Genomic DNA, 23,660 nt, shown 5'->3' with positions numbered 1-23,660 from the left:
ACCTGCTTTTTTTAATTTTTCTTGCTGCTGAGCAATTTGGCTTGTTTTATGGCTAGTATATAGCGTTTTACGTCAACTTCTGCCAACGTCAATTTCTTTGAACGTAACATATACTTAGCCGTCTTTGTATTCATTTGGGATCAATCCTCAGGAAACTCATTCAAAACTAATATGCAATGTTTTTCATACTAACATGTTACAAAATATAAATACCTGTTGCAAATTTCGCCGTAGATGGCATAGGTACTCTACATTATTTGATGCAGTTAACAACCCTTGTCGATGACAAATCGACGCCTCGTACGAAGTCCATCCTTATTCAGATTTTCCAATGTTTAATTAAATGAGAAAATGTAAATAAGGCTAAACTTTGTACGAGGCGTCAAAGTGTTGTACTGTTTCTCAAATCAGGAATGTAGCTGGTTGTCAATGCAACAAAATAGTGGAATAATTTAGATGTCTCCGTTTTCTTCATGCCATACTTATCGACCAATGTGACTGGAAACATAGCAAGCAGGTACTGAAAGCACGCTTGCATCTTAACATCGCTTTTTTTCAGCCACCACAGATGCTGAAATAGGACTGTAGGATCTACCAACGTTAGCGTTTCTACAACTTCAGACTGTTGACTGTTTCAAGCATCGCTACCATATTCTATCGTTCAAATTAGACCATTTTCTTATTTTGACCGATCATTAAGCTTTGCGGTTGTACTCCAATATTAAAAGCCTTAGTACACTTTACTTTCTTATCTCTAATCATGCTAGAATCAGTAGTAACCATTTCTGCTCCTTGAGGAAAGGGATAGGGTGCCTGTGACTAGTTCAAAAATTTCTCGATGTCATCGTTGTTATGCTTTATTGTAGCATCACTTGTATCCACATGAAAATAAGAAATATTGTTTGCAGTGAACCAGACAAAGTTAGGAAGACTGTGATTTACCTGTATAACACAAAGATAACAGTTTGATGTGAGGCCCTTACTCGGAGTGAGAGGTAAAGTAAACCCGATCTTTCCTATAATTTTTTGTATTTGACAGCTAACGCAATTGTTTTAGCGAAAAATAAAGAATGGCATTGTAAAAATTAGGAAAAATATGAAAAATAAAAAAAATTTAAGTCTTGTACGTTCATTCGTTGCCAAGTGATTCATTTTAAAATTAAGCATTCGAGCTATGCCTGAGAGGGCCAAATATGAGCCCAATGTTAGTACATAACGAGCGTGGTATCAGACATGACCGATGCAGCATAGTGGCTGAGCACTTTGGCCGCTGTACGCACTGTCTTTAACAAACAACTTCTCAACAAATATTTTGACAATGTCTAGTTTTTTTTTGTGTGTACTTGGACCCTTGAAAAAGTAAATATCCAAATTTTAATCCTCTATATGCAGTATATCTGGCTCAACAAGTAAAAACGTTTAAGTATCGTACCTCGGCTTCTGGGGGGCCTATGATGGACTTTTTTTTGTACATTTACTGAAAAATCAGAGCATTCTAATGCATTTTACTCTTAAGCTCTATCTTGCTTATTTAAACTTTTGCAGTGAATTACTATTTGGATAAAAATGAGTAGTCCTTGTTATATTTTGTTAAATTTCATCCAACAACAGAATGAAAACGTCTGGCTTCCCGACTATTATTGTTGGTTGTAAAGGAATTTCAATGCAAAGTATAAGTTTAATTTAACAAAGATGACCAACAAGGCTTGGGTGTTTTTGAAGGAAGGGTTTATGACAAGTTTTAGATGGCTTATTGCTGATTCTACTTAAATAACTTCATCATACATTTATTTCGATAATAAAGATAGGTTGAGCAAACTGAATAAGAATTCGTTGGAGTTCTATGACGATACGTTGGAGGGCTAGTTTATTGCCCAGCGTATACTGGCAAGCTCGCCTATATTACTAAATAAATGAAATTGTTGTCAAATACGAAATGAAAAAAAAGTCAAACTAGTTTTTATTTAAGTTTGAATTACTTGTCAAATAATCTCTTACTCTTGCGATAACAATAACGATGACTACAAGTTATCCTTTTATTCATGTCCAAACTAAGACAAATAAAGTTTTTCTGTTGTCCATCCTTTTCTTCCAATAAAGAATCCCGTACAAACGCTATGGATTGTGGGTCCCAAAAAAATCTTTTGAAATTTTAATATGTTTTGGTTCATATTTTACTGAGCAAATATTTTCATAGGCTCAAGTCTCAATAATGGACAGATTTTAAGTAACTTAACATTTAAGTTGTCTATTTTAGTCATGGTTAGTTTGACATGAGACAGTGTACATGTGTACAATCAACATACGCGTCTGATTCCGTATACAGATAGATGAGATACTAGGGTAATGTCGTTGGCATGCACTACCCATGGCTGTGATGAAGCATACATTTAATTGATATCAAAGAATGTGCATGCTCAACTGAATGGTTTATTATTGTGTTCAAATAATGGTGGTTACTGTTGTATTATTGTCACCTCACCTAAAGTGCTACATGATTCTTTCAAAAAAGACTAACTGTAACGACTGCAGAGATTAGTTATTAATGTTCAATTCTGAAGGTGTATTTAAGTACATAAAAATTCGAATGATATTTTTTTATGATATTTTCAGTGATAAGGTTATTTAAAGTACTTATGAAATAACTATAAGCTCCTTTTTTCCTTAATAATCTTTTTCTACATTTTCTTCATATGCGCATCTATCAAGAGTGATCACAACGATCCCATTCTGTAGAGATTTACCTTATAAGATAATTCATGCCCTTAATAACATATACTAATGGTAATACTTATTTACGAAGAAAATTTTTTATTGATCACCTTAAAGTAACATCCGTTGATTTTTTTTTGGTTTGTATCATTTTTAGGAACATAATGTATCTTACCAGAGTCAATATCCTTAATCTATATTAACGCTTCTTTATGGCTGTTTTATCCATGTCTCAGTGGCAAATTTCTTCTACCGACAACGTGAAGAATTTATGGGGGTGCCGCTTATTTTTACATGTTTCTGTACATTTTTTAATATCTGTTTGAAGCCATACGTCTAAGATTAATTTTAAGATTGGTTTAAAGGTCTATTCTGATTTACAATTCGAGAATTCTGGCATCTGCTCTAATGCCTCTTATGTTATTTTGTTTGTACTTTTGAGTTTGTTTTTAAATATACTTTTATTTATTAATTTTTTTTAATCTACTTGACTTATACTTTTTGATCAATTTCTTGGAGGTATTGTTTTATTATTTGATAATCGTATTAATATTTAATTCAGAACCCGTTCACAACTACAAAATTTTTTATTGTTTTTAATACTCAGTATAGAATTCCGTTGACACACATTTTAATCATATTTTAATAAATTGACCATACATATTTTTAAACCTTTTTATAGATGTATTTTGAGACTTATTTCTATATCTAAAGTTTTATTTTTAAGTAAAATCTATACATTATAAGTTTTCTTGAACTATATAACTAACTCGCCACAATGAATATACTGTCTATTCTTACAGGCACAAATATAAGTCTTTTCTATGTTTTCTAATGTCCTCTTTTTAATGCCGCTCAAAGTCCTATTCCTAGCCCTAAACCTAGTAGCAGTTAAAGTCCTTGAGCCCCTACTGGATCCTTTACAGCAGTTATTGATTGGACGATGCACCTAATCAGACGAGTAAATTTATTTATCACTTAAATAATGATCACAGTAGAGATGCGTCACTTTGTTTTAATATTTTTGTTACACAAATGGTTTTTGCTTCATCTCCTGTCTACTTAAGAAGTTCTACTAAAGAGCCATCACCTCCATCCCACCCTACTGCTAAAAACCATGTCGTTGGGAGCGAGAATAATGCAGCGTCTATCGTCAGGGCCAGTTCTAATGTTAAGCATCCACATCCATACTGCTCAGATGCTCAACAGAGTAGGCACGCGCTAGCTTCAGTTATTAAGAACTCTGTTAGGATCATTGTTTTAGCAAGCCTTACACCATTTTTAAATATCAATCTTGTTATCTGTAATAAATCCTTTTTTCAATCTACATGTATGTATTTATAATCAGTTTGTTGATTTTGTACAATAATAACTGTAAGATTTGATTCTTAAATTCAATTGATAACTTATTTTGGAACAAGTCTCTGAAATCTATATTAAAATCAGTTCTTACACGAGCTTAAACCCTGGTTTTAGAACGAACTTCGAGACCAGAATTAAGACAAGCTTTGAAATGTATTTTAAAACCAATGTTAATACATGCGTGGAGATCTATTCAATAACCTGTTGTTATACTTGCTACTATTTTTGAGACCAGTTTCTTACGTATACTCTGTGACCTACTTTAAAACCCGTCGTGAGACATTCTTTAAGACTTGTTGTGTAACTAGTTTGAAGCCAAAAATTGTGACTGAGTTTGAGTTAAGTGAGAAAAGACAACCGTTAACCACGTCCCAAGCTTGCTGAAGAGAAATACTTTTTTTTTTTAACAGTGTCTTTTAAAGGCACTTTGAAGATTATTTCCCGATGTAGTCTGCCTTATCTTTCTGCTCGCTATCAATCCTAAGAATTTGCTAATAGTTCTTAAGAATTGGTTATTCAGTGTCCTGAAAGTGATTGACAGCGTTTGTTATTAGATTTCCGCGTACTTTTTTTTTTTTAATATGCTTATCTTAAGCTTATTTTCAATAATTTATTTGAATGATAAGAACTACTCAAAAAAAAAAAGAACAATAGTAAGAATTAAAGGGGTTTTCTAAAAGTTCTTCTAGACTGAAGAATGCCTCTTTACATTTTGCCTCCCCTAGTTTGTAGAAGTGAACGTATTTTAAATCAATTAATATAACATAAGGACATCTATTCGTAATAAATTAAAGTACAACAAAATTAAAGTAAAAACGTACGCTTGCAATACAACAAGATTTGTTTAGATTCAATCTGCCCAAAAAGCTCTTGAATAAGTTTCACCGTCGATAAACTTAGTACAATTTTATATTTATGTAGTACATACACGTTTTAGACACAAAAATAATTGAATTAACAAGCTTTATTCACTCGGGTCTCAGAACTTGAACACAATTTCATAAAATTAAGGTGATTAGTATCGCTATAGTTCACTGACCAACATGATATGTTTAAGTAGTTTGATAGTAAAACATTACCAATTTCTTTTGGTGTACGTTGCAATGTTATGATACATTTCTTCAAGATATCTTGAAAGCGTATACTGCTACTTGAAAGAGCACTAGACCAGGATGCTAAAAAACTTATTTATTTATAATTTATAAGAATAAACAATAGTATCGCCTTATACCTTCGTTTTAACCTATAATGCTAGACCCTAGACTTAAATTACAGTATTACCTCAGTTTTAAGGAAAAAAAACATTTTATAACACAACTTAAGAATTAAAACACTGTTATTTTAGAAATAAAAAAAAAAAATGAATTGACACGGTTATCTTGGCTAAGAAATCATTGTAATCCCACTTACCTTGCAGTCCCTGTGATGTAACAAAGGTCTGGATAAGTGTATCTGTTGTTTGCGTATACAAACTTAACGCATAACGAAGACTTTGTAGTTCTGGAGATTTTTCTAAAAAGTTTTTTTTTAATCCATTGCCTCCTGCATGAAAATATGTCTTAATAGTATCTAGAGCCACCTCCAGTACAGCACATTGTTTAGGTGATAAATTTTTCTCCACTTCTTTTGAAATATCCTAAAAAAAAATTTTAATTAATTTTCAAACTTATCTAAGCTGTATTTATAAGAAATACAATACCATAACACCACTTAAGGCATTTTTTACATCCGGTTTTCCAGCCATATGATTTTTAAACAACCTTGACATGTCTTCTATTTTAGCATTAGCAGCTAAATTTTTTGCGTTATCTGTAAGACTTTTAAACATCATCTGTAACAAAAGTTTTTCATGAATTCTATTTGAGTTTCAGAGCTCTTCTTATAATAAGGTAAAAAGTAGAAATCAATACTTCATAGCTAATGATTTTAAAAGTTGTTTATTTTATATTGAAGCCAAAGTTCCCATGTTTGAGACAATTACTTTTACATGTTTATTTTGCAGTTAATAAACTTTTCGTTTCTAGTAAAAAATCTCACGGGTAAAAAAGAAAAATTCAACTTTAATTAAGCTTAGAACAAAATACAGTCTATCTAAGTTGAAACAGTGTATTCAATTAGCTTTTGATACTACCAGAATACCAACTGCATAGATACTGAACAAAAATATTAATTTGAGATAGATTGAATACTAGAGTTTAGCAATTGTTTACCACTGTGAGGCAATAGTAATAAAAAAAAAAATAACAAATATATGACTACTAATACTAACGTTAGATACCTCTAAAAACCTTATCTAACTAATTCCCAATAAAGTACGCTGAGAGCAATATACAATCAACAATAACTGATGGTATGAGAGGACGTCATTAGCCACGCTTTTGACTTAAAAATAATAAAAATTAACTTTCAAACAAAAATACATTTCACATTACAATAATAAATTCAGGTTTACCTAAAAGCAATCTTTTAAAAAAAAAAATTATGAGATTGGTACAGATAACATAAATGCCATTTTATGTGATTTTTTCATAAGGTTACAAGTTGATTTGCAATTTTTCTAATTAAACTTATAAAAAAGCCCTTATTAAATGATGTGCAATTTTTCATGTGTATTTTTTATAATATTTTTAATATATTTTTGGTGCTTGAATAATACCTGTCAAAAAATATATGTGTCATAAACGTCATAAAGGGACATACACTGGCATGTTATACTACTATAATAAAGAAAGATGTACTACAGTATGGTTTTGCTAAATCTTTTAGATACAAACATACTTCCAGTACTAAATGTAAACTAGAAAAATGTGTGAAGTTAAAATCAAACGTATGTAACAGATGTGATCATGAGGGTGGACTACGTATTATTTATACTGTATTGTGCTGTTATGTATAGTTTGTAATTTTTCGTTTATTAAACTTAAAAATATCAACTTAAACTTTACCCAATTATTTTAGGTATACTTATTTCCACGATAATCACACAAACTTTGTACTTTATATCTTTTTAAAAAAGTAAATTTTTAATAAGAATCTTACTGTCAGCCATATAATTTTATAGCAGTATTACTTTATACTTGGGTACGCAAACATTCACTGTTTACTAGTTTCTTTATTAGCAATCATCGACTTGCCATGTTTTATCTTATCAATCTACTCATAACGTTAAATAAAAAGTGTAAAAATATTTTATCCTGTAGAAAAACTACGTGAGATAAATAAAAATACATAATTATCAGTGGTTTTATAGATCACTACTTTGAGTCAGATACCAATAGTTGCTCAAGTTTGAAATAACACTTAAAATTTAGAAATAACCTTTTTTTCTAAAAAAGCATGAACAAGAAAGAGAAACATTTTTCACACATTAAAAAGATAAAAACATAATTGGATAATAATATTAGAAGTACATGTTAGTATTTTCTTATATCAAACTCTCTTATTTTAAACAACAATCTTGTTATGATAAAAAAAATTAGTAAAGTTAAAAAAAAATAGTAACGTCACAAAGCACTAAAAAATATGTACAGAAAACTTGCTTTCATGTATTTTGTTCTTCTGCACTGGTTGATCTGTTACGAAGTTATAACACCACTAGTAATCCCCCCTCCCCCCACCCGTCTCAGCTTTAGCCGAGACTCACTAATCAGAATACCTTAGCGTATTGATATGTAACGTTTTTCGTTAAAAAATTTACATCTATTGCTGATACTTCTTAGAACTAAAATATTCTTGTAAAAAAAATATTTGTTTGCAATCTTCACTGCTTATTTGGTTAAATAATAAGCTGTAAAAACCGAGAAAAATATAATTATGCTGAAAAGTACATGGGTCCCTTATGCCGTAAAATAATTTCTGGCTCTGAAGGGCTGTAAATTTGCAGTTTCTCCCGTACAATATACGAAAAATGCTATTTTTCAAGCTGTGAAGATTTAAAACTCATAAAAAATGCATAATTAAAAAACATTTTTTCTAATCTAACAATCTTATTACCAGAGTAACAAGATCCTAGAGCTTGATGTCTACATTTCTTATACCACAAAATTGTAAATACATATTCTATCTTTTTACAAATCTCGGAGATTTAAGAGTTGACAGTGAAAGTTATAATAAAAATCTGATCCCCCACTGAATAAATCCTCTATTTCTCGATGAAATGCTGCTGATTCAATCTCGATCAATATTCTATGTCAGTTTGTGACGCCTAAAATTGTGGACATAAAATGCATTTTGAGTTTTTCTTCTCATTTGCCCTCTTGCGATTCTAGGCACAGTTAAGACTTTTGTGAGCTCTAAAGGCTGTTTTTTATCAACTTTGTTAAGTTCCGATATACTTGTTGGTAAGGTAGTTTAACGTCTGATGGCCCTAAAAAGGACAGGTAAGCTACACTCTTTCTTGATTGAAGTTTCCAGCAAACGTTAGTGCCTCTATACCTTAGGATTATCTCCTCTGGCCTGTTGTAGCACTAGACTGATTGAGAGGAAAACTACTATATCTGATGCGTTTGAGCTAACTGTAAAAGTTCTTCCTAACGTCTCTTGGTAGTATGCCAAGGACGTTCGTATTTAAAGCCCTTTTTTTTGCAGACTCAGTTGTTTTGGTGGTCTAAGGTGGGGTGATTGGTTGGTGATGCTTGCCCATTAGAGGCTGTCCTGTTTGCTCAAGCTTATTTTTTCTTCATAGCTGTTAGGTTTGACTATTGCAGACTTTGGAGGGAATTGGGGATTATTAGTTAAATGGTTAGAGTTAAGAGGGTAATGTAGGGTTATCGGTGGCTGGTATTCTCAGTCTTGTGACGAGCAATCCCGCTAAGGATGTCTGCTAGTGAGTGACTTGTTTCAATAGTAGATAGAGTTACATGATTTTTCAGTCAACGAATTGTTACCGGAAATCGTAGTAAAATTAATTTGTTGGCGAAGTGGTTTAACATTAGTTGGTCCATAAAAGAACTCACGAGATTGATAGTAAAGCAGGTAACATAAATACTTACGATAGCCCTCAAAAGGACCAGTGGTAAAACTTCCAGCCATTCTGTATTATTATTATTCTTAATGATGGAGAGCTGGCTGCGGGTAGCTTAATTCTTACCCTCAGAGTCTCTGCTTACAGAGATCGTGTTGGAGAAAAGTACGCTACTGACTAAAAAATATCTCATCTTCGGGTCGTTCCCCGGATAACCAACCGCTCATCATAAGTCGGAAAAGTTAGCCAAGAGATCACTTTCTCTGCGAGTACGCCACTGGGACAAACTACCTAAAAGAAGGCCGTAGTAGTAACACCATAGGACTATTTTTCCTAGCTTGCTATTTGCAAAGTTCCTGCTCTAAGCTTTATACACTGTCGGTAATTGACTGCGGTATTTGGTGCATTTTTTAGGCATATAATAACCAGACTTCCTTAATTCTATTACAGGTAGCTTCGATTTTACTTCCTAGCCACCTAACTGATTCTACAACTCACACGCAGTCAAATGAGGCCACTTCTAGTTCTTAGTCATCCTCTTATTTTAAACGTTTTTTAACAATGTTAAAGATATTTTTATATTTTAACATTAAATCTCCAACTGGAGAAGTTGCCAATAATTTTACTTCATCGAGATGTCAAAATCAAGTGTTAATATATACTAAAAGAAATGAGAACAAATCACTTATAATCGAATAATTTTTTTCTTCAAGAATATTTGACGTAAATTGGTTGCACATATAACATACGTTCTGACAATAACCTTAAGCTTGCGTAAGTCTTACCTGTTTTAAAAGTTATTCTTTTATGAATTTAGTGATTTTTCTTACATAATATCCATATCTTTAATGTAAGACTGTGTTAACTATCATAAATTTTTATTCTTACAACTAATATTTAATACTAATACTACGACTACGCTCTTTTTTGCAGTAGTTTGAGCATCCACGTCGAAAGCACAGCTTTAATTTATCTTCATTCTTACAGCCATGGAATACATGTCCATACCCTAGGCATTTAAAGCACCTTGTAAAAGAAAGTCTTTGGTACATACGGCAGAAGACAAATCCAGTTTTGACTTGGCCTACGTATTCCTCTTTCTTGGCAACAATTTTGTCAAAGTTTACTAGTGTCATTCTAAGTCCTCTACCGATTGCTATAAAAAGTTAAACGTTTGGATCTAAATTTCTGTTTCTAATGACCTTCGGGAATAAATCGTTTACTTTTTTTTTTCTTGACGATACTATCCGAATCGCGGACTTGGAGAAATTTGTTTTGCACACTATTCGTTGGCCAACATTTGACATTTCTGTATTTTGTGTGATTCTTGCGACATCTTGTACTCATTTGACTATCAAAAACAAATCTTCTTCTTAGGTGGCAATAATACTCTGTACAACAGCCTTCCTTTTGTCAGGGCCAAAGAGAAAGCTTTTATAGACTTAAGTACTCCAGCAAAAGCTTGGCCATTGGATACCTTTACCAGAACCTACGTCATCGTGTTAAGACTTTTTATAGGGTCTTTTCTACTACTGAAATAGATCTCTTCATGCTTGCTACCATTTGTCCCTTTTTTTCCAAGGTTTTAAGTCTTAATCCTTTTCCAGGGCTGTTTGAGGACCCCCTATTACTCGTCACTCTGTCCTTCTCCTGCAGGGAAACCTATGGCAATAAGACAACTGCAATAACAACAACAAAACGACTACTTTTACTACTACGACTTCTACTACTACTACTACTCCCGGGTGGGGTTTTCGCTAGTTTCTCCATACCGGGTGCTTCCCTGGGTGGTGGATAGGGGCATCCTCTAAAGACATAAGGTGACGATGGGCAGCTGGGGTTGCTCTCTGTGGTGGTAGTCGGGGGCGTGGGTCGGGGGGCGTGTGTAGGGAGGTGTGTGTGGCATTAGCATGTATATCTGTGGTGGTGTAGACGGAAGACTAGTGCCCCTTGTCTTCACCGGTGTGGATGCATGGGCTGGCTCTGCTTGTGCTTCTTGTTCTTCGCTTTCTGCCGCCGCCGTAAGTGGCACTCCATTGCTTAATGCAGGCCAACAAAAACTAGCACCCGTCGTGTATAAAAGTAAGCAGCGGTTAAAACCTTCTCCTCAGATACATGCACTACTCTTTCACTAAGCAAACACAGGAATACTTACGGATTGTTCCGTATTGCGTGTGGTGGGTCCTTTCCTGGGCTTATTTTGAAGGCCTGGTGGCGGGTTAAGCTGGACGATGAGGCCCAGGTAAGTCTGGGTAACCAAATCTGAAATGGCTGTACGCCTTGTAAACAAAAAAGACATGGTAGGCTGACTAAGCTAGACTTACTACCTCTAAAAAGGCTATATGGCAGCACCTTAGTGCCTTACGCCAGCCCGTTTTTTTTGGTTGTTTTTGCGGTCGTGGGACTGTACACCTGCCACTCGTCTTGCTGGGATAACCGTTGTGAACCAACATTTACATACATGACACACGAACACCCTTTTTATACTTGTTACTCAACGCCAGGGCAGTCTCCGTGGGTAGGACTGAGGGAAAGTGGCGACTCCCGGCTAGCCCGAGCAAGTAGCGGTTCTCTCTGGTAACAGAGAGGGCTGTTGCCCTGGTTTAAACCCTTTCCAAATACACGATTCTAGAAAAAAGGGTAGTGCTTGCCCTCGCAGCTCAGTACAACATTAAAAAAGATGCCAATATGAGAAACGTCAATGCAAAACTTGTACCCAAGGCGGTAACCTCTCTGAGGAAATCCGCCAGCAGTTCCCATCCAGTGAAAGCCCGGGTGACTGTCGCAGGCCCCACGGATTCTGGGATAGGGGTCACAAAGACGTGTCTCATGGCCATCAGGGACTGTTTAATGTTCCATGGCCCTTTCTAACGGACAAAGGACGAAGAGGAAGCCTGTCGATCATAGGCACTAACGACACCGAGGACAGCAACATATCAGTATTTAGCAACCAGACAAGGGAGGAGCTTGCCTCTTTTAAAGAAGATGGTGCTAAGCTCAGAGTTAAGTGACAGCAATTGGCTGATAAAGTCCAATCAGCGACGGAAGATATTACAGAGACGCTACGATAAATCAACGATAAGTACGGCAACACAGCGAGAGCTGTTAAGAATGGGCTAAAAGCCGCGCTTAAACACCTTCAAGAGGCAGAGGTGCTAAGGAAAGGCTTTCTTCTTAAAGATGAAGTGTATGCAAACGCTTTAAAGTTGTCATTTAAATCCCTGCAGTGTAGTGAACAAAGGCCAGATGAGTTCCAATGGCAGGTACAGAAAAGAACCCTGAACACTGCCCTGAAGGTAATAGAATAAAGTAAAAAAAACAGGAGCCTATCGGGATGCCCTGAGAAACGCTAGCAAACCATGCCTCCAAAGTAAAAAGAAAAAAAAAGGCAGTAGAAAACAAGAAAAAATTGTCCCGAACGAAGAAAGAAGCTAGAAGAAAAAAATAGATGCGACAACAAAAGTAGTTGTGAAGACGGCCGAAGGGCAGACCTTCGCAAAGTTGCTGAGGACGATGAAGGCGAGCTTTGACCCTGATAAGGCTAATATGGCAGTTCAAAGTGTTGTCACTACAGAAAAAGGAGACATACTTATTAAGGCAAAAAATATAGAGAATGCTACTGCATTCTCACAGCACATAAAAAAGTTGGTAGCCAGACAGGGTACTGTCAAAATAATCAACAAAAAAGTGACATTAGAAGTCTGAGACTTAGATGCCATTGTAGAGAAAATGAGGTCAAAGAGGCTTTTGCTAGGGCTTTTGGACTTAAAAGCCAGTAGCTAGAAGTAGCTTTTTTAAAGCCAAATGCCAGAGGACAGAGGCTGTTTTTAATAAAGGTAAACGAAGCATCTTCCAGACAAGTAGAAAAGAAAGGCAGGTTACGAGTTAGCTGCGTAAGCTGCCGAATACAAAGAAGAATCGAAGGAACAAGATGTTGTAAATGCCTGGGATATGGACACGTCTCAGGCAACTGGAAGGACGAAAACAGATCCAAGCTTTGTTTCCGGTGTGGAAGCTCAAACCACTGGACGAAAGAGTGTCCAGGCCCAGCACGGTGCCTTCTTTGCCCAACAACGGACAAAAAGCACGAAGTGGGCAGTAAGAACTGTTCTTTATTCAAAAAAGCTCTAGAAGAGGCCAGGGGTAAGGCCCAAGCAGAACGGAAATAAGGCAAAAAAGCCTTGAGTTGAAAGGCAGGCTCATGTGGACCCACGCTGCGCTGGGTACTTTTTACCTATCAGTAAGGGAAAGCATCAAGCTTATAGGTGTGCTTGCTAGGTTAGCAGCCTACTATAAAGCGCTTGAAAGGGTGCTGATCCTCACGGACCCCGAGTTCTTTTGAGGACTCGAGAACATCAGCACCTCTAGCAATTAGTGGTGAGTTATCTTGTTAATGCTGTGAGACGCCTTGGTTTCTCTGGTGGCTCCACCCTGAAGTATTGCTCACTTGGTTCTGGGGTGGATCAAAAGCCACGTTGTATAGGGGGGGGGGGTTTCAGTGGGTATGGGTGGTCTAAAGAAAAAAAAACCACCAAGTCCCACACTACCACTGTCCCTGCGGTGTGCCTCAATGAATTTCCTCTCCCTCTACTGATCGGAACTGTCAGCGGTCAAAAAGGTTATCTCCTGCGGTACAAGTTTTATATTGACATTCTTTCTTTTTAGTTTTTGAAATCGTGTTGATTGGTAAAAACCGAAACTCCCCTTTTTACGTAAATAAGTGTCTGGAAAAGGTTACAACCAGCGTAGCAGCCCACTTCGTCACCAAAGATAGGTGCTTCTTGCTCGGGCCGGCTGATAGTCACCACTTTTCCTTAGTTTTACCAGCGAAGAGCGCCCTGGCGTTATGTAGAGAGAGTGTAATGCTTGTTTTTTAAAAGAATGTTATAACTGCCACTTATTACTACACACGACGAGTTGGAGAGTGGTTAAGACCCGTCAAGATTACTATAATACCAACACAGCAGGCTGATTCTTAGTGGTTTGGACGGGGGGTCAGCCCCTGCCAGCCCACCCAGTTGGCTGGTTTTCATTTGGGGATCAAGAAAGATGTTTTTAAGCTCTAGTTCTTACTTACATACACTTTTAATACTCATGTTTTCTCGAAAGTTCCCTTTTTTTGTTTTTTTTTTTTATTATCACGGAAACCCAGTCATTCACAGGCATCCTCATTAACGATAAGGTCTTGCAGCCCCTAGATAGTAAGAAAAAGACAAGGGTGAAGATTCTGTTGTCAAGACTTTTATACTTAATAGCCAGAAGCGTAAAGTAGCTCTTTTAAAACCAAACATTAAAAGACAGAGGCTGACGTTAATAACGGTAGACAAAGCAACTACTAGACAAGCAGAGAATCAAGGCAGTCTAAAAGTTGGCTTCGTAAGCTGCCAAATCCGTTGAAGAATCGAAGGAACAAGATGGAACCAATGCCTGGGATATGAACATGTCTTAGAGAACAGTTAAGAAGAAAGTATGTCCAAGTTTCTTGTGTAAAGCTGCAACCACCAGAAGAAAAAGTGTTCAGGCCCAGCACGGTGTTTTCTGTGTTTAATGACGGACAACAAGCAGGAAGCCAGCAATGGAAGCTGCCCGCTGTTTAGAAAAGCGCTAGAAGAGGATAAAAAAAGGTGTAAGTAGGACACAAAAAAGTGGGTAAGCCTTGAGTAAAAATGTGGGGTAATGTAAATCCACGCTGCTCTAAGTACTTGTACCTATAAGCAAGGAGTAGCATCAAGCTTATAGCAGTGCTTGCTAAGTAAGCAGCCTAATATCAAACGTTAGACAGGGTGCTGGTCCTCAGAGACCCCGAGTCCTTTTCAGAGAGCGAGAGAATCGGCACCTCTAACTAATGACGGCTAGCTTGCTCGTTGGTGCTTTAAGACGCAAAGGCCACCATGATGACGTCACCCTAAAGTTATGCTTACGTGATTCCAGGGGTTTGAGTCAGAATAGGTCGTTTATAAAAAAAAATTTACCAAGTTTCACACTACCGCTGTCCCTGTGGTGTGTCTCAATGCACTTTCCCTCTCTCCACAAGAAAAACTACTACTATTACTACTACAACTACTACTTCTACTACTACTACTACTACTAATCCTACTGCTACTACTACTATTAATGATAAGTACAGCAACACAGCGAACGCTGTTAAAAATGGGCTCAGAGCGGCGCTTAAGCATCTTCAAGAGGCAGAGGTGCTAAGAGGACGCTGTCTTACTGAAGAAGATTTGTACATTAACGCTTGGAAGATGTCATTTGAATCCCTGCAGTGAAAGAAAAAAAGGCGAGATAATTTCCGACGGCATGTACAGAAACGAACCCTGAACACTGCCTTAAAGGAAATAGAACGAAGTAAGAGAAACAAAAGCCCATCGAACAGCCCTGAGAAACGCCAGCATACTATGTCTTTAAAGAAAAAGGAGACATGTAGTGGCAAACAAAAAGAAATTCTCCTGAATGATAAAACAAGCCAGAAGAAAAAAGTGGACCCCACAACAACAGTAGTAGTAAAGATGGCTGAAGGGCAGACCTTTGCAACGGTGCTAAAGACTATGAAGGCGAACTTTGACACCGATAAGGCTAAAGTGGCAGTCCAAAGTGTTGTCACTACAAAAAAAGGAGACATACTTGTTAAAGCCAAAAGTGTAGAGAATGCTACTGCATTCTCACAGCAAATTCAAAAGTTGGTAGCCGGAAAGGGTACCGTAAAAATGAGTGACAGAAAAATGACATTAGAGGTCCGAGACCTGGATGCCATTGTAGAGGAAGATGGGGTCAAAGAGGCTTTCACTAGGACTTTTGGACATCAGAGCCAGGAGCCAGAAGTTGCTCTCTTAAAGCCAAATGCCAGAGGACAGAGGCTGGCTTTAATAAAGGTGGACGAAGCATCTTCCAGACTAGTAGAAAAGGAAGGCAGGTTACGAGTTGGCTTTGTAAGCTGCCGAATTCGAAGAAGAATCGAAGTAACAAGATGTTTTAAATGCCTGGGATATGGACACGTCTCGGGCAACTGTAAGGAATAAAACAGATCCAAGCTTTGCTTCCGGTGTGGAAGCACAAACCACCGGAAGAAAGAGTGCCTAGGTCCAGCACGGTGCTTTCTTTGCCAAACAACGGACAACAAGCACGAAGCAGGCAGCGGAAGCTGCCCTCTATTTAGAAGAGCCCTGAAAGAGGCCAGGGATAAGGCCCAAGCAGGGTTAAAATATGGCAGAAAGGCCTTGAGTGGTAAGATAGGCTTATGTGGACCCACGCTGCGCTGGGTATTTTTTACCTATCAGCAAGGGAAAGCATTAAGCTTATAGTGGTGCTGGCTGAGTAGGCGGCCTACTATAAAGCGCTAGACAATGTGCTGGTCCTCAGGGACCCTCAGTCCTTTTCAGGACTCAAGAGCATCAGCACCTCTAGCAAATGGTGGCGAGTTAGCTCGTTAATGCTGTAAGACGCGATGGTCTCCCTGGTGGCTCCACCCCGAAGTAATGCCAACGCGGTTCCGGGGTGGATCAAAAGCCACGCGGCATGGGGGGGGGTTTTAGTGGGTATGGGTGGTCTAGTAAAAAAAATCCACCGAGTCCCACACTACCGCTGTTCCTGCGGTGTGCCTCAATGCATTTCCCCTCCCTCCACAAAAAAAAAAAAAAAAAAAAAAAACTGCTACTACTACTACCACTACTACTACTACTACTACTACTACTACAACTACTACTACTACTACTACTACTACTACTACTACTACTACTACTACTACAACTACTACTACTACTACTACTACTACTACTACTACTACTACTCCCGGGTGGGGTTTTCGCTAGTTTCTCCATACCGGGCGCTTCCCCGGGTGGCGGATAGGGGCATCCTCTTGAAATAAGAGGTGACGATGGGCAGCTGGGGTGGCTCTCTATGGTGGTGGTCGGGGGCGTGGATCGGGGGGCGTGTGTGGCGCTGGCGTGTGTATCTGCGGCAGTGTGGACGGGGGACTAGTGCCCCATGCCTCCATCGGTGTGGATGTATGGGCCGGCTCTGCTTGTGCTCCTTGTTCTTCGCTTTTTGCTGCTTCCGTGGGTGGCACTCCATTGCTTGATGCGGGCCAACAAAAACTAGCACCCGTCGTGTATAGAAGTAAGCGGCGGTTAAAACATTCTTCTCAGATACATGCATCACACACTCTTACTAAACAAACACAGGGACACTTACGGATTGTTCTGGGTTGCGTGTGGCGGGTCCTTTTCCGGGCTTGCGTTGGGGGCCTGGCCACGGGTGAAGCCGGATGATGAGGCCCGGGTAAGTCTGGGTAACCACATCTGATATGGCTGTACGCCTCATGAACAAAAAAGACGTGGTGGGCCGACTAATCTAGGCTTACTACCACTAAGGAGGCTATATGGCGGCACCTTAGTGCCTTACGCCAGCCTGTTTTGTTGGGTTGTCTGCGTGGTCTCGAGACTGTACGCCTGCCGCTCGTCTCGCTGGGATGATCGTTGTGTACCAACAAATATATACATTACACACGAACACCCTTCTTACACTGGTTACTCAACGCCAGGGCAGTCTCCGCGGGTGGGACTGAGGGAGAGTGGCGACTCCCGGCCGGCCCGAGCAAGTAGCATCTCTCTCTGGTAACAGAGAGGGCTGCTGCCCTGGTTTTAACCCTTTCCAAATGCTTATTTTTAGGAAAAAAAGGGTAGTGCTGGCCTTCGCGGGTCAGTACGAAACTAAAAAGATGCCAAAATAAAAAACGTCGATGTAAAACAGGTACCCCAGGCGGTAACCTCTCTGAGGGAATCCGCCGTCAGTTCCGATCCGGTGAAAGCCCGGGTGACTGACGCAGGCCCCACGGATTCTGGGGGGGGCCACAAAGACGTGTCTCATGGCCAACAGGGACTGCTAAATGTTCCATGGCCATTCTTTTCAGACAAAGGACGACGAGGAAGCCTGTCGAGTATAGGCACTAACGACACCGAGGTTAGCAAGGTGTCGGTATTTAGCAACCAGACCCAGGAAGAGCTTGCCTCTTTAGAAGAAAGTGCCACTAGGCTCGGAAAAAAGCGACAGCAAGTTGCTGATAAAGTCCAATCAGCAACGAATGACATTACAGAGACGCTAAATCTGATTAATGATAAGTACGGCAACACAGCGAACGCTGTTAAAAATGGGCTCAAAGCGGCGCTTAAGCATCTTCAAGAGGCAGAGGTGCTAAGAGAACGCTGTCTTACTGAAGAAGATTTGAACATGAACGCTTGGAAGTCGTCATTTCAATCCCTGCAGTGGAGGGAAAAAAGGCGAGATAATTTCCGTCGGCATGTACAGAAACGAACCCTGAACACTGCCTTAAAGGAAATAGAACGAAGTAAGAAAAACAGGAGCCCATCGGACAGCCCTGAAAAACGCCAGCATACTATGTCTTTAAAGAAAAAGAAGACAGATAGTAGCAAACAAGAGGAAATTCCCCTGAATGACAAAACAAGCCAGAAGAAAAAAGTGGACCCCACAACAACAGTAGTAGTAAAGATGGCTGAAGGGCAGACCTTTGCAACGGTGCTGAAGACTATGAAGGCGAACTTTGACCCCGATAAGGCTAAAGTGGCAGTCCAAAGTGTTGTCACTACAAAAAAAGGAGACATACTTATTAAAGCCAAAGGTGTAGAGAATGCTACTGCATTCTCACAGCAAATTGAAAAGTCGGTAGCCGGACAGGGTACCGTGAAAATGAGCGACAGAAAAGTGACATTAGAGGTCCGAGACCTGGATGCCATTGTAGAGGAAGATGAGGTCAAAGAGGCTTTCGCTAGGACTTTTGAACATCAGAGCCAGGAGCTAGAAGTTGCTCTCTTAAAGCCAAATGCCAGAGGACAGAGGCTGGCTTTAATCAAGGTGGACGAAACAACTGCCAGACAAGTAGAAAAGGAAGGCAGGTTACGAGTTGGCTTTGTAAGCTGCCAAATTCGAAGAAGAATCGAAGTAACGAGATGTTTTTAATGCCTGGGATATGGACACGTCTCGGGCAACTGTAGGGAAGAAAACAGATCCAAGCTTTGCTTCCGGTGTGGGAGCTCAAACCACCGGAAGAAAGAGTGCCTAGGTCCAGCACGGTGCTTCCTTTGCCCAACAACGGACAACAAGCACGAAGCAGGCAGCGGAAGCTGCCCTTTATTTAGAAGAGCCCTAAAAGAGGCCAGGGATAAGGCCCAAGCAGGGTCAAAATAAGGCAGAAAGGCCTTCAGTGGAAAGACAGGCTTATGTGGACCCACGCTGCGCTGGGTACTTTTTACCTATCAGCAAGGGAAAGCATTAAGCTTATAGTGGTGCTGGCTTAATAGGTAGCCTACTATGAAGCGCTAGACAGGGTGCTGGTCCTCAGGGACCCCGAGTCCTTTTCAGGACTCGAGAGCATCAGCACCTCTAGCAAATGGTGGCGAGTTAGCTCGTTAATGCTGTGAGACGCGATGGTCTCCCTGGTGGCTCCACCCCGAAGTAATGCTAACGCGGTTCCGGGGTGGATCAAAAGCCACTTGGCATGGGGGGGGTTCTAGTGGGTATGGGTGGTCTAATAAAAAAAATCCACCGAGTCCCACACTACCGCTGTCCCTGCGGTGTGCCTCAATGCATTTCCCCTCCCTCCACAAAAAAAAAAAAAAAAAAACTACTACTACTACTACTACTACGACGCTGCACTGGGTACTTTTCACCTATCAGCAAGGGAAAGCAGTAAGCTTATAGTGGTGCTGGCTGAGTAGGCGGCCTACTATGAAGCGCTAGACAAGGTGCTGGTCCTCAGGGACCCCGAGTCCTTTTTAGGACTCGAGAGCATCAGCACCTCTAGCAAATGGTGGCTAGTTAGCTCGTTAATGCTGTGAGACGCGATGGTCTCCTTGGTGGCTCCACCCCGAAGTAATGCTAACGCGGTTCCGGGGTGGATCAAAAGCCACGCGGCATGGGGGGGGGGTTTTAGTGGGTATGGGTGGTCTAATAAAAAAAATCCACCGAGTCCCACACTACTGCTGTCCCTGCGGTGTGCCTCAATGCATTTCCCCTCCCTCCACAAAAAAAAAAAAAAAAAAAAAAACTACTACTACTACGACTACTACTACTACTAACGCCAGGGCAGTCTCCGCGGGTGGGACTGAGGGAGAGTGGCAACTCCCGGCCAGCCCGAGCAAGTAGCGGTCTTTTCTGGTGACAGAGAGGGCTGCTGCCCGCGTTTTTACCCTTTTCAAATACTTATTTCTGGAAAAAAGGGTAGTGCTGGCCTTCGCGGGTCAGTACGATACTAAAAAGATGCCACAATGAAAAACGTCGATGCAAAACAAGTACCCCAGGCGGTAACCTCTCTAAGGGAATCCGCCAGCAGTTCCGATCCAGTGAAAGCCCGGGTGACTGACGCAGCCCCCACGGATTCTGAGAGGGGCCACAAAGACGTACCTCCTGGCCATCAGGGACTGCTAAGTGTTCCACTGCCTTTTCTAACATCCAAAGAACGAAGGAAAAGGCTGTCGAGTATATGCACTAACGACACCGAGGTAAGCATCGTGTTGGTATTTAGCAACCAGACTCAGGAAGAGCTTGCCTCTTTAGAAGAAAGTGTCACGAGGCTCGGTGTTAAGCGACAGCAAGTTGCTGATGAAGTATAATCAGCAATGAATGACATTACAGAGACGCTACAACTGATTAATGATAAGTACGGCAACACAGCGAACGCTGTTAAAAATGGGCTCAAAGCGGCGCTAAAGCATCTTCAAGAGGCAGAGGTGCTAAGAAAATGCTGTCTTACTGAAGAAGATTTGTACACCAACGCTTGAAAGTCGTCATTAAAATCCCTACAGTGAAGGGAAAAAAGGCAAGATAATTTCTGACGGAATGTACAGGAACGAACACTGAACACTGCCTTTAAGGAAATGAAACGGAGTAAAAGAAACAGGAGCCCATCGGACAGCCCTGAAAAACACCAGCATACTAAGTCTTTGAAGAAGAAGAACACAGGTAGTGGCAAACAAGAAGAAATTCCTCTAAATGACATAACAAGCCAGAAAAAAAAGTGGACGCCACAACAACAGTAGTAGTAGACATGGCTAAAGGACAGTCCTTTGCAACGGTGCTGAAGACTATGAAGGCGAACTTTGACCCCGATAAGGCTAAAGTGGCAGTCCAAAGTGTTATCACTACAAAAAAAGGAGACATACTTGTTAAAGCCAAAAGTGTAGAGAATGCTACTGCATTCTCACAGCAAATTCAAAAGTTGGTAGCCGGAAAGGGTACCGTAAAAATAAGTGACAGAAAAATGACATTAAAGGTCCGAGACCTGGATGCCATTGTAGAGGAAGATGAGGTCAAACAGGCTTTCACTAGGACTTTTGGACATCAGAGCCAGGAGCCAGAAGTTGCTCTCTTAGAGCCAAATGCCAGAGGACAGAGGCTGGCTTTAATAAAGGTGGACGAAGCATCTTCCAGACTAGTAGAAAAGGAAGGCAGGTTACGAGTTGGCTTTGTAAGCTGCCGAATTCGAAGAAGAATCGAAGTAACAAGATGTTTTAAATGCCTGGGATATGGACACGTCTCGGGCAACTGTAAGGAATAAAACAGATCCAAGCTTTGCTTCCGGTGTGGAAGCACAAACCACCGGAAGAAAGAGTGCCTAGGTCCAGCACGGTGCTTTCTTTGCCAAACAACGGACAACAAGCACGAAGCAGGCAGCGGAAGCTGCCCTCTATTCAGAAGAGCCCTGAAAGAGGCCAGGGATAAGGCCCAAGCAGGGTTAAAATATGGCAGAAAGGCCTTGAGTGGTAAGATAGGCTTATGTGGACCCACGCTGCGCTGGGTATTTTTTACCTATCAGCAAGGGAAAGCATTAAGCTTATAGTGGTGCTGGCTGAGTAGGCGGCCTACTATAAAGCGCTAGACAATGTGCTGGTCCTCAGGGACCCTCAGTCCTTTTCAGGACTCAAGAGCATCAGCACCTCTAGCAAATGGTGGCGAGTTAGCTCGTTAATGCTGTAAGACGCGATGGTCTCCCTGGTGGCTCCACCCCGAAGTAATGCCAACGCGGTTCCGGGGTGGATCAAAAGCCACGCGGCATGGGGGGGGTTTTAGTGGGTATGGGTGGTCTAATAAAAAAAATCCACCGAGTCCCACACTACCGCTGTTCCTGCGGTGTGCCTCAATGCATTTCCCCTCCCTCCACAAAAAAAAAAAAAAAAAAAAAAACTGCTACTACTACTACCACTACTACTACTACTACTACTACTACAACTACTACTACTACTACTACTACTACTACTACTACTACTACTACTACTACAACTACTACTACTACTACTACTACTACTACTACTACTACTACTCCCGGGTGGGGTTTTCGCTAGTTTCTCCATACCGGGCGCTTCCCCGGGTGGCGGATAGGGGCATCCTCTTGAAATAAGAGGTGACGATGGGCAGCTGGGGTGGCTCTCTATGGTGGTGGTCGGGGGCGTGGATCGGGGGGCGTGTGTGGCGCTGGCGTGTGTATCTGCGGCGGTGTGGACGGGGGACTAGTGCCCCATGCCTCCATCGGTGTGGATGTATGGGCCGGCTCTGCTTGTGCTCCTTGTTCTTCGCTTTTTGCTGCTTCCGTGGGTGGCACTCCATTGCTTGATGCGGGCCAACAAAAACTAGCACCCGTCGTGTATAGAAGTAAGCGGCGGTTAAAACATTCTTCTCAGATACATGCATCACACACTCTTACTAAACAAACACAGGGACACTTACGGATTGTTCTGGGTTGCGTGTGGCGAGTCCTTTTCCGGGCTTGCGTTGGGGGCCTGGCCACGGGTGAAGCCGGATGATGAGGCCCGGGTAAGTCTGGGTAACCACATCTGATATGGCTGTACGCCTCATGAACAAAAAAGACGTGGTGGGCCGACTAATCTAGGCTTACTACCATTAAGGAGGCTATATGGCGGCACCTTAGTCCCTTACGCCAGCCCGTTTTGTTGGGTTGTCTGCGTGGTCTCGGGACTGTACGCCTGCCGCTCGTCTCGCTGGGATGATCGTTGTGTACCAACAAATACATACATTACACACGAACACCCTTCTTACACTGGTTACTCAACGCCAGGGCAGTCTCCGCGGGTGGGACTGAGGGAGAGTGGCGACTCCCGGCCGGCCCGAGCAAGTAGCATCTCTCTCTGGTAACAGAGAGGGCTGCTGCCCTGGTTTTAACCCTTTCCAAATGCTTATTTTTAGGAAAAAAAGGGAAGTGCTGGCCTTCGCGGGTCAGTACGAAACTAAAAAGATGCCAAAATAAAAAACGTCGATGTAAAACAGGTACCCCAGGCGGTAACCTCTCTGAGGGAATCCGCCGTCAGTTCCGATCCGGTGAAAGCCCGGGTGACTGACGCAGGCCCCACGGATTCTGGGGGGGGCCACAAAGACGTGTCTCATGGCCAACAGGGACTGCTAAATGTTCCATGGCCATTCTTTTCAGACAAAGGACGACGAGGAAGCCTGTCGAGTATAGGCACTAACGACACCGAGGTTAGCAAGGTGTCAGTATTTAGCAACCAGACCCAGGAAGAGCTTGCCTCTTTAGAAGAAAGTGCCACTAGGCTCGGAAAAAAGCGACAGCAAGTTGCTGATAAAGTCCAATCAGCAACGA

At 40.8% G+C, this 23,660-nt stretch overlaps 1 protein-coding gene across 1 annotated transcript in view; it reads right to left on the bottom strand.

The window, feature by feature from the left end:
- Positions 1 to 23,660, bottom strand: part of unc-13 (protein unc13 homolog) — a 907,591-nt gene that overhangs the window by 107,574 nt on the left and 776,357 nt on the right. Inside the window, exons 17-18 of the mRNA XM_089594724.1 lie at positions 5,774 to 5,905; positions 5,485 to 5,710 (exon numbers count right to left, since the gene is read on the bottom strand). Coding sequence (XP_089450850.1) covers positions 5,485 to 5,710; positions 5,774 to 5,905 — 358 coding nt within the window. The remainder of the gene's footprint in view (positions 1 to 5,484; positions 5,711 to 5,773; positions 5,906 to 23,660) is intronic.

The sequence above is a fragment of the Copidosoma floridanum genome, unplaced genomic scaffold, assembly GCF_036245765.1.
Source record: "Copidosoma floridanum isolate Cflo_tuat_1 unplaced genomic scaffold, Cflo_Japanese_pri ptg000021l, whole genome shotgun sequence".
In the NCBI taxonomy this organism is placed as follows: Eukaryota; Metazoa; Arthropoda; class Insecta; order Hymenoptera; family Encyrtidae; genus Copidosoma; species Copidosoma floridanum.
The sequence above is the reverse complement of the archived record's forward strand: the minus strand, read 5'-3'. Positions and strand labels throughout refer to the sequence as shown.